Source organism: Lachnellula hyalina, assembly GCF_007821495.1.
Source record: "Lachnellula hyalina strain CBS 185.66 chromosome Unknown contig00057, whole genome shotgun sequence".
Classification (NCBI taxonomy): Eukaryota; Fungi; Ascomycota; class Leotiomycetes; order Helotiales; family Lachnaceae; genus Lachnellula; species Lachnellula hyalina.
The window spans coordinates 1-18,317 of record NW_022157171.1 but is presented as its reverse complement, the minus strand read 5'-3'; the positions used below and the strand labels follow the sequence as shown (position 1 = coordinate 18,317).

At 48.1% G+C, this 18,317-nt stretch overlaps 4 protein-coding genes across 4 annotated transcripts; 1 reads left to right on the top strand and 3 right to left on the bottom strand.

Moving 5' to 3' along the window:
* Window positions 1–3,810: 3,810 nt before the first annotated feature.
* HNM1_8 (Choline transport protein) lies at window positions 3,811–5,940 on the top strand (the record flags this gene model as incomplete). Its single annotated transcript, XM_031148780.1, has 9 exons — window positions 3,811–3,966; window positions 4,057–4,127; window positions 4,256–4,345; window positions 4,403–4,485; window positions 4,573–4,950; window positions 5,003–5,022; window positions 5,072–5,206; window positions 5,264–5,863; window positions 5,893–5,940. 9 exons carry the CDS (start codon window positions 3,811–3,813, stop codon window positions 5,938–5,940), a joined length of 1,581 nt encoding a protein of 526 aa, XP_031005797.1.
* A 3,629-nt stretch (window positions 5,941–9,569) lies between these two features.
* On the bottom strand, window positions 9,570–10,628 carry xynC (Alpha-L-arabinofuranosidase C; the record flags this gene model as incomplete). Its single annotated transcript, XM_031148779.1, has 1 exon — window positions 9,570–10,628. One exon carries the CDS (start codon window positions 10,626–10,628, stop codon window positions 9,570–9,572), a length of 1,059 nt encoding a protein of 352 aa, XP_031005796.1.
* A 1,466-nt stretch (window positions 10,629–12,094) lies between these two features.
* YJR142W_1 (Uncharacterized protein) lies at window positions 12,095–13,376 on the bottom strand (the record flags this gene model as incomplete). The annotated part of the gene is made up of 4 exons (XM_031148778.1): window positions 12,095–12,160; window positions 12,295–12,580; window positions 12,698–13,264; window positions 13,327–13,376. The coding sequence occupies 4 exons, from the start codon at window positions 13,374–13,376 to the stop codon at window positions 12,095–12,097; spliced, it is 969 nt and encodes a 322-aa protein (XP_031005772.1).
* An 891-nt stretch (window positions 13,377–14,267) lies between these two features.
* On the bottom strand, window positions 14,268–16,182 carry YBR287W (putative transporter; the record flags this gene model as incomplete). Its single annotated transcript, XM_031148777.1, has 4 exons — window positions 14,268–14,334; window positions 14,385–15,616; window positions 15,665–15,831; window positions 15,879–16,182. The coding sequence occupies 4 exons, from the start codon at window positions 16,180–16,182 to the stop codon at window positions 14,268–14,270; spliced, it is 1,770 nt and encodes a 589-aa protein (XP_031005773.1).
* Between the last annotated feature and the right edge of the window lie 2,135 nt (window positions 16,183–18,317).

Genomic DNA, 18,317 nt, shown 5'->3' with positions numbered 1-18,317 from the left:
AAGCAAATTTGGCGGATATGGTGTTTTCTCAGCGCTATCTAGCGACCGAGACGCAGCATGTGTGGGCGACCGAAGAATGTTGGCATCCATAGTTGAAGGTGTTGTTTCGGAGGAGTACGGAGTACTCGGATGAAAGGGTGGATCAGCTAGCCAAGTCTGTTTTTGTTTCGTACTTGTATGAATGGTTTGTTCGAAGCGTACGGTCTTGGTAATGAATATTTCATAGATCACCTACTGTTTGTCGACATGCCTTCTTTCACGCCGAATTCACAAGGCATTGCCATAATGCGACTGTACGCCGCAGCCTCAGAACAAACAGATTTGCAAGACAACTTGTTGGTAATCTTATCATGTACAGATAGAAGTGGCATCTTCGGATCCTCCCCTTTTCCTATAGGCTGCCTCGTAGATATAGAACCATGGTCAGTCAGCATCTGCCGGTAGATAGTGTATAATGAATTTCTCCGAAGTGTTGTGAGTGAATCAGGGATGCAGGATGCGAATGCGAATGCAACGCAGTAGCAGCAGATATAGATCTAAGTATGGTATCATTGATATGTATGTATGGTACAGCCAACAAATGTGGCGTTGCCAAGCACAAAAGACCCTTGCACTCAAACCGAGACCAAGCCACTACTTATGCAAGCCATGAGCTTTGCGTGGGGTACATCCGCCGCCGCTATTATTCACACTAGAGCTTACATCCCCACCCCACCTAGCTATACTCTATACTCAGCCAGCCAGAGGATAATGTGGCTTTGGTCGTGCTCGTGGTTCTTCAGCGTGTTAACGTGGACATGCGGCGAAGTATGGCAAAGGCTCTGCGGCGAGCGCATTACTGTACGGTACGATGCAACCCCCACCATGCATACAGTACGCTCCGGTCGATACTCGTACGTTGCCGCATTTTTTCTTATTCTGCTACTTGAAGTAGATAAGCCACAAGCCCCCCCTCCCTACTTTCTCCACGTCAAAGCCATGCTCGATCCGCAGAACTCTATTTCCTTCCCCCCGGAATCTGGCGGTACCGATCGATGATGGCTTCCATCGATATCATTGATGCCAGAAGCAAGGTTACGCCCAATGACTTCAGTCCCGTCGTGGGAGTCATCAATTGGGTTATGATGGTCTCTACTGTCCTGACTGGCCTCACCCGGATCGGCATGAAGCTAGTCGTGTCTCGGGAACTAAACAACGACGACTTTGTTATCTCTTTCGCCGTGGTATGCTCACTTCTTACGCAAACCTATTGACACTCATTGATTTTAGGTATTCAGTATTGCTCAGACCATTGCAGTAGCAGTTCAAGTCGGGCATGGCATTGGGCAACGCCAGGATAGTCTGTCCCAGGCTAGCCTTCAGGTATACCAGAAGGTTAGTTGACTTGATTCTGACTTCAAAAATCCCAGACCAACAGGACATGTTGACTAACAGGAATAGGCAGGGTACTCGGTTGATTTGCTCTTCATAATCAACCTGGCTCTTTCCAAAATCTCCGTCCTCCTCCTTTTGCGACAAATCACGCCAGTTCGTCCGTATCAGATAGGTGCTCTGGGCACTATGGTTCTTGTAGCTGCTTGGTCAATCATAAGCTTTTTCGCTAGCGCCTTCCAATGTGGAGTTCCAGGTTCATGGAAGATACTGGACCCCAAGTGTTTTGATCAGGTACGATGCCAACATCCGCTGGTTGGACTGTACGTAGCTGACTATTTCAGACAGCCTTCTGGACCTTTTTCGGGATTATGAATATTTTGACTGAGTTTTTGATTATTGCTCTTTCTATATCCGTACTCTGGGGCGTTCACATTAGTCGTAAATCCAGATGGACAATCATCGCATGTTTTGCTACCAGGATCAGGTAAGCTAGCTGTAATATCTACTTCTCAAAAGAAGATTGACCAACAGATCTAGCATTATCGGTGCTGTCATCGCCCAACTCGTCTTCCTGCGCCGCTTTTCGGGCTCCTCTGACAAGACGTTCGATGGATGGCATTACGACCTTTTAACAGTGATCGTCCAAAACCTCAGCGTCATCACGGCCTGCGTAGCATTCGTCAAGAACTTCATGCTCGGGCTCGAATCTGGCATGATCCGTATAGATGACCAAGAACGCCGGCGCCAGATGAGCACAGCCGCCTACAACATGTCGAGCAACAGTGACAAGCGAAACCAATACATTCGCAAACCATCAGCAGGCGCCGCCGATGGGTCTAATGATTCTGCTCGAGCTCCACACCGATCTAGGAGCGGCCAAGAGGATACGGATCTGGAGCTGAGAGAGATTGATAGAATGCCCCTTAACACAGGGATGCGGCCTGAGCCTGTATCGAACTCGATTACAATCCAGACGGCAGGACGACCTGAAAACGGCATTCGGACTAGTGATGAAGGCCGGATCAGGGCAACGACCAAGATCTCGGTAATACGAGGAGGGCGCTGAAGCGTGGATGGAAGATTTTGATTAATTGTTTGAAAATATAGTAATCGTGAATGAATGACATAGACAGTATTCTCAGGATATTCCCAGCTTTGATTTAGCACCCTTTTAGACTCTTAGTCCCAATATACTCTTGATCTTGCACCTCGTTATCCTACCCTCTCGTATCATATTCCTACAATCCACCTCCTTATTCCCCACCAGCCTTTGCAAATATTGAATTCTCGCACAAGGGGGAATCCATATAGGTAGATAGTATTAAACAGAAAGGGTACTTTAATTTCTACAACTCTTGTAATAACCAGTGGATGACGTGTCGCATGTAAGATAATCAGACGAAAACGAAACCCTAACACCGATCTGTCACGCAGCGCGCATACTATACCTACCATCATATCAGCTGAATAAGCTCTGTAATCAGCTTGCTTCGTTTCAGCCGCGTGGGAGGTGAGCTGGGCCGGGATATCATGGCCTTATATCCGTGTGTGTGTGGTGCTTATGTTATAGTACGGAGCCGGTTGGGATGGGATGGGGTGCACTAGTATGGCAAATCAACAGGGGTGTTAAGAGGGAAAAGTACCTTGTAGGAATATAGAGTTGGTAGTTAATAAGGGAAGGAAGGAGTTGTAGTTGATTTGTAGATGAAGATGAGTATTGATATTGAAAACCTGAAGGTTTCTAGATCTGCGCTTTATAGACGAATCCTAGGTTAATGCATATGCGTTAAACTAGCGTTCGATATTAATACTTTCTCACATGCGGAAGCAGACCCAGTTATATATACCTATCAACAACGCAGGCCTAGCACTCCGTATACCTAGTCAAGGATCTCTCTCGTGTCGTTGAGAGCGGCGACCCGTCTGCAGGTTGTGTTGCGTCGGGTTGGGTTGGGAAAATGTCTATCATGTCATGTCGGATTCAAGTTTTTCATGCACTATGTCAGAGTCGCAATATTGGAGCTGCAAGTCCACGTTTCAGGAAAGAGATCACTCATCTCTCTTATTCCCTACCATACCGTACCATCCATGGCATAAAATCCTCCGAGGGGAAGGGAAGGGGAGGGAAGGGAAGGATCCTGTGTAACCGAATAAGAATAAGAATATGCAGTGCAGTGCAGTGCCGTACGTGCGAAGGTAGATGCGACCCGACCGTCGCACTCGATCGCTCGCGGGAATCAAGCACCACCTATGGAGCTTACCTATTCCTCACGCATTACATTATCGATCCGAGGCTCTCTTTTTCGTTTTTTTCTTCCTTTCTGCTAAGGGCCGGCTCATTTGAAAGGAAATTTCTTAACTTTCCCGCCTAAAAGTGTGTTGTTTTTCTTTCCTTTTAGCGGTTCTCGAGCTTCTCGAGCTTCTCCATCGCCCACTATGGATAAACGAGGTATCGAGCTTCGGAATATGAGCGTGGCGCATACGTTCAATGGCGCACCGTATGAGGATGTCGAGCGTATGCGCAGCGGGACACATTCTCACAATAGCGATGTGGAGAGGTTGGCAAGGATGGGTAAAAAGCAGCTGCTTAAGGTAATTAAGCAAGCGTCTTTCTATTGTATTCTATTCGCAGCAATTAACCGCAAGGTATCTTGCTACTGTATGTCTAACTGTCATATATAGCGTCGATTCGGTTTCTTGTCATTGTTTGGTTTCAGTTGCACTATTCTAATTACTTGGGAGACTGTACTGGCGTAAGCTTTTTCTCTGTGCAATGATTCTGAGGTCTATACTAATTGCATCTGTAGTTTGTTTAGTGAAGGATTGGAAAAGTTCGTCGAGCTCGCCATTGAGCCATATAATACCGACTGATTTGAAATAGTGGAGGACCATCGGGACTCGTGTATGGCTTTATTATCGCCTGGCTGTGTACTTTGTCGGTTTATACAGTGATATCGGAATTGGCTTCGATGTAAGGTCATCTCACATGGGAAGGGGGTTCACAGGTGGCTAATTCGAAGTCACACAGAGCCCCAATCGCAGGTGGTCAATATTTCTGGGTATCAATGCTAGCCCCCGAAGGCTCGAAGCGATTCTACAGTTATATCACCGGTATGTCGCGTCCACGACAGATATCCTCGAAGTCTTTAATTTGCTCGTTCCCCAAGAACTGAACATCCAAGTTGACGGATGAGACAGGTTGGTTGACAACCATTGCGTGGATCGCAACTCTTGCCGTTGGGAGTGTGTTTACCGGCTCTATGATCCAGGGCATGCTCATTCTCCAATATCCCCATTATGTCCCACAGCCTTACCAGGCTACCCTCTTGACCTGGGTTTGCATCGTGGTTTGTATTTTCGTCAATACTGTTGTCAGCAAATGGCTACCTAAGATTGAAGGCTTCATTTTGATCTTCCATATATTGGGTTTTTTTGCTGTACTCATTACGATCCTTTATACAGCACCGCATGGATCCGCAGAAAGCGTCTTCGCTACTTCTCTCAATGAAGGTGGTTGGCCTACTCAGGGACTATCTTATTGTGTTGGTTTTATCGGAAATGTTGCTACTTTTGTTGGTAAGTTGATCAATCGACGCAGAATTTATTTGTTACTAACTCTCTCCTTCAGGTGCTGATGCTGCCGTACATGTAGGCATGTTTCATTCATACTAGTCCCTCTTTTACTAAATATGAAAAGATGTCCGAGGAGATCGAGAATGCTGCCTTGAACGTTCCACGCGCAATATTCACAACGATGGTTCTTAACGGGGCCATGGGACTTGCTATGATGATAGCGGTCTTATTTGTCATCGGCGATGCGGAGGAAGTTCTCGTAGGTACCAGCTGTTCTGAGGCGAGGTACAATAAATAACAACGTGGGTCTGTATAGAAATCGGTGACTGGGTTCCCTTTCATTCAAATATTTTACAATAGCACTGGGTCCAAAGCAGGTACTATTGTTATGACTGCACTGGTCGCGGCTTTGGCATGGGCGGGCACTATCGGCTTCACAGCCACGTCGTCCCGGATGCTGTGGTCGTTTGCACGAGATCGTGGTGTTCCTTTCCACCAAGCTATTTCCAAAGTAAGCTCTCTTCTCTTTGATCATAAGCGTATCTTCATATTACATCTGTTGACGCCGCCGAAACAGCTAGAGCCACGCACATCGATTCCCATGGTCGCCGTTGGAGTAGTGACCGTCATCCCCGCCCTCTTGGCCTTGATCCACATCGGCTCACCCATTGTATTCAACGACGTCGTCTCTCTCTCCGTAACAGGCTTCTACTCCTCGTATCTCCTCCCCAGCGCATTACTTCTCTGGCGACGGACGACCGGACATATCGCAGAGCCCAGCGATCCAGACAGCGAGGATATTGCCGGCGATGCGCCCGCAGGCTTTGAAGGAGAGAAGGTGCTCCAGATGCAATTGGTATGGGGCCCGTGGCGCGTTCCGGGAATGCTAGGAATCGTCAACAATGCTTTCGCATGCGTATACATGATCTTTGTCATCTTCTGGAGTTCCTGGCCGCCTGCCACGCCCGTCACAGCTGCGACGATGAATTATAGCGTCGTGGTTACTGTTGGTGTCATCGCGCTCAGCATTGTATATTACTTTCTGTATGGGAAACGACATTATATTGGCCCCCTGATAGATCCGGAGCTACTTCGAGAAGCAGGGTTCGCCAGAGCAGGTGCCCGAACTGAATAATGAGGATCTCTCAGAACTTGAGTACATTGTAGAGAGAAGGTTACAGTGGTGAAGAGAATAACTCTTGCAGTGTTTTACGACCGTCTCCACAAAAAGCCTTATGCTCCCTACATATACTCATGATAGCAAATCCAAAGTGGATTCCCCTCGATGAACTCAATTGAGTCTACGGACAGTATGGATAGTAGCTCTGTAGATCTTATCTCCACTCTTCTCCACCCACCCGCCATCCGGCCCGTCCCCCACGTGTGGAGAGGAGACGCGATAGAAACAAGGGTGATGCTCCATCGGCGCAGTGCAGTGGTGTTAAGAGTTACTGTAAGCCAATAGGATCAATTAACTTCGGTGTCAGATCCCTAATCGAGTGAATAAATGCATGTGCACATGCCAAATGTCAGCTTAGCCAGTGCCAACCATACGGTACTGTTATACGGATACGCATTCGTCAGCTAGCAGCCATCTACAGTTTAGTGGTTCCGAAGGATGCATGCGGCTACTTCGTACAGCGAGAAGTGCTTGGAAACGTGGGAAACATGGCGTGGCTACCACCTTACTCTTACCAAGACTATGGTTTCTTTATGTCAAACTTGCCCATCGAACTTCATGCAGTATGAGGCTTCTCCCCTTCTTTCCTTCTTTCCTTCTTTCCTTCTTTCCTTCTTTCCTTCTTTCCTTCTTTCCTTCTTTCCTTTCTTCTTCTAGTTTCCCGACCTAGGCCGTGCTTCAAGGGAGATACTCGAGTAGGCATGATGTGGCGCGGGTCGCTCTTGTTCGGCGTGACCGTGCGGCGGGGGTGGGGCTCACTAGCGAACCAATGTACAGTACGAAGGGTACTAGTCTCAACCAACAGTCCAGGTACTACTAACCCCTACTAGAGGGCCCAATGTTACAATCATTTGGGCCTGTTCATGTACCGGTACCTACCTAGGTATATATGTCCGTCTTCGCTGTTCCGACAACTAAACGCTGTGTCTCCCAATCAGTCGAACGGCTTGTTTTAAAACAAGTTGTTTTCCTCCGACCATCGCACTGCATTTTCTTGCCCATCACCATGTCGTTTCACAGGTACACGAGCTTGCCATTGCTTGTCCTCGGTCTCACTTTGGGCAATGCATTGCCAATCTACAGTTCAACCAGCACTGCATGCCCCGACCCGATCGCAAACACCCTCAATGGCTCATACTTCGGCGTCCACAACTCTCACTTTAAGCAAGACTTCTTCCTCGGCGTTCCGTTCGCTCAGCCTCCAGTCGGAGACCTGCGTCTCAGGCAGCCTGCTAGTCTGAATAGCACTTGGACTGGAGTGAAGAATGCTACCGAGTATGGATTTGCATGTATTGGGTATGGAGAGGATACGCAGATTGGCGGGCACAATTATGTCGACGAGGATTGTTTGACTCTGAATATTGTAACGCCATCAGGCTGGAATCCGAGCCAGAAACTTCCAGTTGCTGTATGGATTTACGGGTTAGTCAACTGACCCTGAATCATGATTGCTTGCATCATGCTAATCAATCTCAGAGGTGGTTGGTATGAGGGGACTTCCTTGGACCCTCGTTACAATCTTTCGTTTATTGTTAACCAATCAACGGTGATTGATCAACCCATTATTGGTGTCAGCATCAACTATCGGCTTTCTGCGTACGGCTGGTTGTATTCAAATGAGACGCTCAAGGAAGGAGTGACGAACCTTGGACTAAGGGATCAACGGTCAGAATCTACCGGTCTCTTTCAACTCTTCAGGGTAACTGACGAAGATCAGCATGGCTTTTCAATGGCTGCAAGACAATATTGAGGCTTTTGGTGGAGACAAGTCAAGGGTCACTATCTGGGGAGAGAGCGCGTAAGTGCGAATCAGGCTGATTGCGATTGCTTTTCTAACTTGAACAAATATGCAGTGGTGCAGGATCTGTGGGTTCTCACTTACTGGCATACAATGGAAGAGACGATGGACTCTTCCATGGAGCAATCGCGGAATCAGGATCGCCTCTGGGGTTCACTCTTATCGAACCAACACCAGGTAATTCAATCTTATCAAGTTTCCTGTAAAGATTGTTCTTTCTGATAACTACGCAGAGGTATCTGAGATTGTCTATCAAAACCTCACGCAGGCACTGGGCTGCTCCAATGCTACCAATCAATTGGATTGTCTCCGCTTAGTTCCAGCCGATGTCTTCAATGCCGCTGTCAACGCTTCTGGCAATACAGAATCCGATTACGACGTTTTCTACGGCCCCATTCCCGACGGTGATATCCTCGTTCGAGATCAACTGTCTCAACTCCAAGATGGTGCTTTCGTCAAGGTGCCCTACATTATAGGAGTCAATTCCGACGAGGGGACGGATTTTGTTGACTTCGGCCTTAACACTGACGAAGAGTTTGACGCATTCTGGAAACCCTTTGGCATAGACGATGCTACCTATGCAAATCTCACAGAGCTCTACCCGGATGATCCAGCCAATGATATCCCCGCTTCACATCCAGCCGCATTCGACGAGACCATCGGCACACAATTCAAGCGAGCAGCGACGCTCTTCACCGATGCAGTCTTCGTAGCTCCCAAACGCCTCTCTGCGCAGGAATGGGTGAAACACACCACCGTGCCCCTGTACAGCTATCACTTTGACACCATCCCGCACGGCATCCCAGACTACTTCGCCGTCACGCATTTTCAAGAAACCATGTTCGTGTTCCATAATATAGAAGGACAAGGCTTTCCTGGAGATGCTCCGCCGTACTTCGGCGAGGATCCGTTCGAGGGGGAGCCGGAATCTTATTTCCTGTTGGCAGATGAGATGTCTAGGCGCTGGATCAGCTTTGTAGCTACTGGAGTACCGGACTTTGGAGGCAGTAAGTTTCAATTCCAAGCTGTGGAGGAGTCTGACTGACTGAAACTCGTAGTGACTGGCCCAGAATGGCCAGCATATTCATTGGACACTCCGCAGAACATTGTATTTTCGGCAAACACATCTGTCCATATTGAGCCTGATACTTATCGACAGGAGGGTGTTGACTTTTTGATTGAGAAGTTATTAGAGCATCCATCTTGGGCTTAGATAGTATAAGCGATTCACTTTACCATGAAAGCTCAAAAGAGCCGCTAAATAATTAATGCTTTAGATTTAATCAGAAGACTGTATTACTTTGATCGAAGAGAGAAATATAAGAAGTCTGTGCTTAAGTCTCCCGATCCCTTTACTAAGATAGCTCCCGTGCTAAGCGAACTCCCCCCCTTTACCACCCGCTTAAGCTTACCGCAGTACTATATAGAGTCTCTAATAAGCTAAGTAATTCTACGCTTTCTCAAGAACTCTCCTAGAGAAGTGAAATTTCAGACCGTACTTAAAGAGTATGGTCAGAGACTTAATTACCTAACTTTTAGGAATACCACTGTTATACCAGTATATACACATACCCATCCCCCTCCAAAGCAGCACTCCCCGCAACCCGATAAGTGATTTAGTATTCTCCACCCTCAACCCCCAGCTCAACAAGCCGAGTTAGTCTGCGTCAGTAGCCCCAGCATCCACGGCAAACTATTATAATCCCCCGTAGCATTCGGGTTGAGTCCCTGATACAAATACCTCAATCCGCACGGCGAGATGCCCAGTCTCTGATCAACATCCGTCCTTACCACCTCCCCATGACTGATACTCCGTGTCCACGCCCCACCCGCACCATCAAACACAACATCGCTACTCCTCGCAAACGGATCCGCCTCGCTATCCGCCAACCCCGTCCAAGGCCCCTCGATCGCACTCGCGTTCCAGGACCGGAAGTACCGGTTCCCATCGCTGCCGATGGCTTCCACGAGGAGCAGGTACTGCTCCGGTCCGTAGGAATACACGTTCGACGCTTCGAACAGCGCGTACTTGTTCGTGTCTGCTAGCGCAATGACGGGCTCGCTCATGTTGGCCGGGAAGGCGGAGAGGCGCGTCTGCGAGCGGTACAGGTGTCCGTTGTCGTCCGAGGAGAAGAGGTGGCAGGCCGCAGCGTCGCAGATCACCCACATATCGACCCAGTAGCCGTCGCCGATATTCGCGGTCACGATAGCCGGTGTCCCGGTATAGAAGTCCGTGGGGGCTGTCCAGGCGCTCGGGTCGGAGATGTCGGTGTTGGTGCTGTATGCTGCGTTGCCGTTCTGGTAGATCAGGTACCAGAGGTTGTGGGGTTCGAAGAAGAAGATCTGGGGGGCGGCGCGGTAGCCGGTGCCGATTGCGCTTTGGTCGAGGTAGTGGAAGGTGGCGTTATTCGCGTGCGCGAAATCCGTGAAGGTGAAGTAGACGAGGCTGTAGCCGGATGCTTGGGCTGTGCTGGCGAAGACGTGGTATGCGGCGTTGTGGTAGATGATGGAGGGATCTTTGATTCCTGATATGTTGCGTCCGTCGTCTTTGGCACTGACGAGCACTCCGCTGGAACTCCATTCGAATGTGTCGGGTAGACTTGGTATTTGGCGAGATGAGATAGAATTGGCTGAAGGGCCACTGATGGCTGCTGCGGCAACAGCTGTTGCTAGTAAGATGAATTGCAACATCTTGTAGTACATAATGAGGATTCCTGCCGTCATGATACAATAAGTACTTGCCCAGTTTTATAACTTAGTACCCGGAACTCGACCAAATTGGATGACCAGGGAATTTGCAGCCAAGTCACTTGTGCCTAATACTTCTCCCCGCATTCTTCGTCCTCATGGGATTTCATTTACGCTCGGATTAGGCTTGTGTTATATAGCAAGGGATATTTCCACCTATCCGGACACCTCAGCTTGAGATCTCGTGTCTTCTAGTCTTGTATAGAGACCCAGGTGAGGTGGTCAGACGTGGAACAATAAGCCTAAAGACGTAGCCGTGGTCTGTGGTGTAATTGTAAATTGCAGTGCACTTAGGCTATATGCATTTTTGGCCTGTCCACCCGCGACTCAGGTACAGTACAACCGTAGTAGCTTATCCGAAGCCAAGGAAGACAGGCTATTAGAAAATAATACTGCTCTTAAACATGATTAAGGATTTAAATTACCAAGGAATAATTACAAATAGCTGATGAGAGAAAATAAATGTATAGAAAAGATATCTCACTCTCAAAAAACATGTAGAATAACCGTGATGCGGTCGGTTACCTTGCGACACGAAATCAAATCGTAATCATACAGTAGCACCGACTAATCAGTCGCGAATCGACGCATTCGCGACATGCAACAAAAACCCTTCTCCAATTGCCTCATCCGGACATCCAAAGCGGGGCGGGGTCAAGTTGTAAATATACTTCACAGCGAGTCTATAAAACCAACAATAGAATCATCGCATTAATTGTAATTTTAATCCAACGACTCTTTCTTCCACCTCTACTATCTTACACCATAACATATCACATCTTGCCTTAGAATTTTTCGTGGAGAGAGAGTAAAAGTGGGAGTTGAACACCAGGCAGCCCTTCATTGGCCAGCAGATATATAGGGCGTATGCACTCGCCCTTTTTGCGAAATGCAACAAAAAAATCCTATCCTCTTAGATTGGTCGCTCGACTTCTCGAATTGGGTAGATGGGTGCATAATTAAGCTTGCATATATATGAAATAGGATTTTGGCCGCATGCATATTGTTGGGATATATGTCACGTCGCACACGTGACCACTAGTCTCGATGACTAAGCAGCGATGAGGCTATCCCCACATCGCTGCAACCTTAGCTAGAAACCTCTTCTACTCCTAGAAATGCAACCATGAAACACACAGATTACTAGGCCAACCCAATGCCTTAGGTGAAACCAACACATATAGTAGATTCGCAAAGGAAGAGATTAATAGACATGATTAAAAAGGAAAAGAAATAAGAAAGAGGGAATCATAAGCATGATTACTCTTGTTTGATATTTTGACTCTCGCTGGCTTCCAAGATCTAGCATATCGATCATATCGGGCATATCATATCGGGCAATGATGGAATCAAGTAGAGGCTAGGAGATCTGCGTGCTCGGTTCAAAGCCACCTCCAGCTCCAGCTCCATCTGCATCTAGCTCACTGATCAGGAGAAGTAGGAAACGGCAATCTACGATGCAATCTTGCCACAATCTCCGCATAATCCTAGAGAGAGAGAAAGAACAAGAAGTCAGCTTAATTTGTCCAAGTCTCTTCTCCAAACCCCCCACCTCGCACGAATCCAAGAAGGGCAATGGAACAAGAACCAGGAAACCACCGAAACGAATAACAGAACTCACCTTCTCCTCCTCCGCCGTAAGCAAACCATGTCTAATAAAAAAATCAATCATAACACACGCGCTATTCGTCTTAAACTCGCCCCTCCGCAACGCGTCCTTGACCTCCTGCACACCCATCAAATAGAACTCCTTAACCTCATCATCGCACTGCTTGCAGACGACATCAGGCGCGACTTCGAGGTCGAAACAATAGATTAGCTCTGGGCTGAAAAGGCCTTTCTCGCTATCGCCCGGGGCGTCGCGATGGCTGATGTAGCTTAGAACTCCTACACTCTTTGCATTCGACCTGTAATTGCCCAGATGGAGTCAGTATCGGTGCCGGATAGTAGAGCTAGGTAATCTCTATCTTATCCTCGGGAAGCAAACTCGACTTGACCTGACTCGAATTGACTTGATAACATACCTCACAAACCCCTCATCCAAACTCGCCTCCTCGCCCGCCTCCCTCACCACACATTCGCCCGGCCCCTCCCCCGCCGTCACGCCCCCGGCCACCGTCGTATCCAGACAATTCGGATACGTAAACAAATGCTTCGATCGCCTCGGTACCCAGATCTTCATTTCCTTCTCCCCTTCTCCATCCCCACCACCACGCGCATACGTATACACGGTTAGATGCGCACCCCTCGAAACAAGACCAAACAGCGGCGCTGCGTACCGTTCGAGGGAAACAGGAATTCCTCGAGCGCCGATGATGGGATAGGGTTCACTGTGCTCGCCGTGCAGGAGTTTGAATGTATTGCAGGAGAGTGCGGTGTCGATTAAGTGTGTGAAGGCTATAGTAGATAGGTCTTGGCTGCCGTTCAAAGTGATAGTTTTGAGGTCATGATCTACAGTAAACTCGTCTGTCCATGGCATGGCAGCTACGGTTGCTGGGAGGAGGAAGCCGTGTGGGCGGGGGTCAGAGGGGAGGTAGAAGGCGTAGAATTGGGCGTATGGATTTGGGTCTGAGGCGTCGCTGTATGGGAAACTGGGGGAGATGTGAGTTAGTGTATAGTTTGGGTAGTGTATGGTGATATGATATAAATATACCTATCGCAAGCATCTACGAGATCTAGATACGATTTATTGACAGAAGCCATCTTGAGTTTTCTCTGGAATCACGTGCTGGGAAGTTCAAAGCTGAGATACCCGGTTGAAAGTTTGCGCTCTCTTTTTAAATTCATGGACCGATAACCGTTCAATAGCACACTAGCTTATAAAGGCGTAAAGACCGTAAAATCACAAGAAGCTTTGAATTGAGGATTGCTGGGATAAAGAGGCAGAGATGGAGAAGAGGAAGTTGTACCTGTTCCGTGATGCCTTGAGTAAGTAGACGAGGTAGAGTGGCGGAGCAGAAAGTAGAGTAGAGCAAGAGCTGAGCATCGCATCTCGCATAAGCGAAACAAAGCATGCTCGCTTCGTATAGGAACATCTTTTCTCCGATGTATGTCCCTAGCCCCAGTAAGACTCTCAGGGGGGGGGGGGGGGGGACAAAGTGGCGGAATGAGTTTGCGGTATTTTTTAGTATATACGATCTTCCGACCGACACTTTTTTCTCCCCTACTCCGTAAGAGCCCCGCCCCTCTACCCTACTCGTTAGCCATGACAGAGCCCGTACCTCTAACAAAGTAGACAAAGTACTTAGATACGCGCTTCCAGAGGAGAAAGCTAAGATGGAGAGAGTAATGGAAGAGAGACTGCTTAATATATATATTCAATTTATCGACCCTATATAGTTCGGGATAATAAAATTATTCGCTTGGACGATTCCAATACAAAGGGAATTATCTATTCGCACTCTCTGAATAGAATCCGCCTAACCCAGACCGCCCCTCAAACGCCATGCTATGTTCTGTATGTGCGCTCCATGTATGTCAAACCGGCTGATTGCTTTTGGTCCCTGTAGGTATCTTATCTGTACAAACAAACGAGAGGACCTTTACCACCGCAGAAACGCGAGAAAAAAAAAATTGATATGTGTATGTGCAAAATTACAGACCCGCCCATTCGACGACTTCGAGGGCACACATTACTAGGATAAGTGTTGATGGCAAGATCCTGGAATTACGATTAGCATATCCTTTTCGTTAGGGTAAAGGGGGACATACCAGATTACATAGCTCTGGAAAAGCAATTTGCTCATTACGCCTTCGTAAACACCATTGATTTGGCAGATCTGAGCTAGTTGTAATGCGCTTGGAGCTCCGGTCAGCAAGAAGCAGACAATCACGAAGATTGGATCATCAACAATGCTGACTGGTACGAATTTCGCTACGAGGGCAAGTAAGGGTGCCATGACCATTGTGGGCAAGAGCATCCGCGAGATGAGAGAAGCTACCAGGAGCTTAGTGCCGATTTGATTCTCTTCGGAATTCTCGTCGAGCGATTCTTGGGGTAAGGTATTGCGCGCGAGATTTGCTCCAAGAACGACCAAGATCAGTGGTACGGCTACACCACCTGATTGTGATACAGCTCGTGTGACGGAGTTGGCGATGAAGGAACCATCTGCGAAGAACAGGTGTTGAAGTTTGGGTATTGAAGCTACGATAATGGCAAGAAGCATGGCCCAGAGAGGTGGGTTCATAAACTCCCATAAACCATTAAAGAAGCGGGAAAGGAGAGAGTGGGTTTTGGTGAGGAATTGTTGAAGTGAAATAGGGAGAGCGTGGAAAGCTCTTTGTGATCCTTTCTTGGCAATATAAAATGCGTGGGCAATTCCGCGCTTGATGTAAAGGCGTATTGTAGGAATTATTCCTCTGATTCCGCTTGGGATTTCTCGCTCTTCTGGAGGTGTTCGGATACTTGGGAAAGAGGTAATGTTGCCGTTTGAATGGTCTCTGGGGACAACAAAGTCATTGGCAGGCGTTGGAAGAAGTCCTGATGGCTTCTTGTCTGGATCATCCACATCCTCATCCTCGTTGATTGATCCTGCATAGTGTGTGTGGAAGACGGGAGTCCTGCCTCCAGATTCGAACGAGTTGGTGGATGAGCTCCCGTTGGGGTTGAGGTATTCATGTTCATCCTCGTTCTCGCCATCCAAACCTTGAATTAGATCTCCTTGGTGTACACGTCCTTCTGGTTCGTCTGTATATCTTCCTTCCTCGATATCCGCTTCATCTATCGATTCCGCGTATTTGTCTGCGGGGGCCAGCAAGACATGGTACCCCCAACTCCATCGCACAAGTTGCCCTAGCTGCTGGAAGATAAGCAGATAGAGAATACCTCTTGCCGCAACTTCATCATCATTATCCCCAGGTATTCTATCCCAATGCAGCCCCTTGAGCGTTTGTGAGAGCGAAATGACGAGTGATATTGGAAGCGAATTCGAATTTCCGAATACCTAACATAGTCAGTATCGGCGTCGGATGTTCCACAGGCGTAAACTTACTCCCATAGCAGTGACGAAGTTCGCGGGCCTCCTCTTGAAACCAAAAAACTTCGACACCACCACCGAAACCAAATATGAAACCAGAGTTTGTACAATGAAGATGACTGGGATGACGGCGAGTTCGAGCAGCTTGTCTGCGGTCAATTGTGATGCGAGTTTTGTGAAGACTGTCCCTATATCAGCGCAGTCCAGTATGGGAAAGCAATGCACATACTTAGACAAGGCGTAAATAATGCCACGTTCAGATTGGCCAAGAACTTCTGTTTGTCGGCATCGAACATCCCTTGCCTCGCGATGATGTAGCCTGGCAGACTCACACAGACAACCTCCATAACGGCCTCGAAGACCAGGAGGACCAGATGGCCCAGGGCAGGATGCGATTCATGGTTGTTGGCTCGAGTATGGAGAAATGCGAAGTTGGAGAAAGAGTTTGTGGCGATGGGTATAGATGGGATGCTGTCGCCTGAGATGAGAGCATTGAGCCGGTAGGAAGTAGGATTTGAGAAGAAAGAAGCCATGGCTGGTTGAAGGAATTAAGATCCCTTCAAGCCGGTGGGTGTGTGTATGTGAAAAGGTTGATGTTAGAAGAAGAGGAAGATTGTTGCGCTTTCCTCTTCTTTCTGGGGTTGTGAAACCAAAGACTGGGCTCGCGACGGTTCCAAAGCCGGCGTCAGAGGGTGGCAGGGTGGGTTGAATGGGGTTCTCGCCTGTTATTGCTTGTTGTCTGGGGGCGATGACTGTGGCGCAGGCATGTGCGCAATGGTTTGGCCACCGGAGAAAGCCTTTCTCACTGGCGGGGATTTCTTTCTTGTTTTCTCTCTCTTCTTTCTTTTCTCTCTTCCCTCTTTTAAGTTTGCAAGGCTGAAGAACAGAAACTATTGTATTGTTGCATACCTAGGTAACGACTTTAGGTTAGGTAGGCAATTGAGTTGGTTTCCATGGGATGGATTATTTGAAGAGGGGAGGGGAGCTTATTATGGCTTTCTCTTACTCGTAAGGTGCACACAGTATATCGGCGCGCCGTATATTCCTATTCCTCTAGAGAAGTCCCTTCCGTCTTGGTCTTCTTGGCTGCGTGCGGGGCCAAGTCTTGTAGCAGCACAAAGCATGCAAAGCTACGGATATACACAGATTGTGGCTTCTGTTTCTGGGAGTGTTTGGGTGGGTTTTCTGGTTTAGTATACACGCAGTCTTTTCATGTTGCACGCATGATGAAGCCAAGCAAAGCAGTGCAGTCAAGCCCAGAGCCAACACTTCGTCATCCGTCAGTATTATTCGCGACGTGATGCATTTCTCTTTGTTAACATTGTGCGCAATCACCGACAAGTGGCAGCGATTGATTGGCAGCTCAGGGCTGTAATCCCACAGTCAAGTACAATATAAGGTGGAACTCTCTTTCTGATCGCACCAGATCGTAGCCGTGGGTCAAGTTGACAAGACGCCAAGTACTCGTACTGCACAAGACCTCGAGCTCGATTGTCACGACGTCCCAGAACGTTACATGTACCACTATTCATCGTCGAACGTGACAGTCAGCCAGGACTTTCAGTTCTAGAAGGCCGTTATCGCCCAGATATTCGCAATCCATCGTGTATCCATATTATCATCATCATTTTTTCTCTCCCAACATCTATTAGCACGGTAAAGAAGCTGTCGGTGTGGACACGTGCCCTTGGCTCTTATTCATCAACAAGAGGAGCAAGCTGAACATCACTCGGCTGTGCGACTTTTCACTTTCTTCATTTGTTTCCACGCAGCAGAAGTATGACAGCCGAGAGTGTTAGAGAGTGTTAGACTGGAATGGCGCCCATTTTAGAAGAGCATCGTACTCTACAAGGTCCACGGCTTGCATCACAATCTCCATTGTATCCCTTCTTCACTGAGAATCGTCCCAGCAAACAGGGCACGTTTATATTAATGGAATGAAGCGCGCCTCAAGGCGTGTTTTTCTCCATGTTTTGGTCAACAGGAATGACAAATAAAGTCTGGATTCCCCTCAATCTTATACAATCTCTACATTGTTACCCTGCAATTGGTCCACCGGTCTCATCTCCATTCCATTCCTCAAGCCTTTTCGTGTTTCGATCAGCCCCTTTACATTCCACACCATGGCTCTCCAAACTGCAAGCGACGCGACGCGACATACAGGCATAAAACGTAGCTTGCCTGCTCTGTTTCCAGCAAGGTCTACACGTAAATTGAAAACTTCCACTCACTCAATAATCCTTCCATTGATCATTCAACTTTGTCAAAACACGTTTCCAACATGAGTATCAAGCGAGTAACGCTCCTCCTCGGAGCCGCTGTGGTTGTTAGCAGCAGCAACATTGCACGACAGATCGTTGGGAACACCACCATCCTGTCTACCACAAGCAGCACTTCAGTCACGACAGACACAGGCTCAACCTCAACCCTCTACAGCACAGACCTAATAACCATAACCTCCTGCGCGCCCACCATAACCGACTGCCCGGCCAATGAACACGCCGTTATCACCACCTCCTTCCCAATAAGCGAGGTCATCTACGAAACGTGCCTCATAACCATCACCTCCTGCCCCGCCGCCGTCGTAGACTGCCCCCTCAATGCCGTCTCCACCACCTGGACCCCAGTCGCCACCGTCCCCTGTCCCGCCACAACCGCCCCTCCTGGC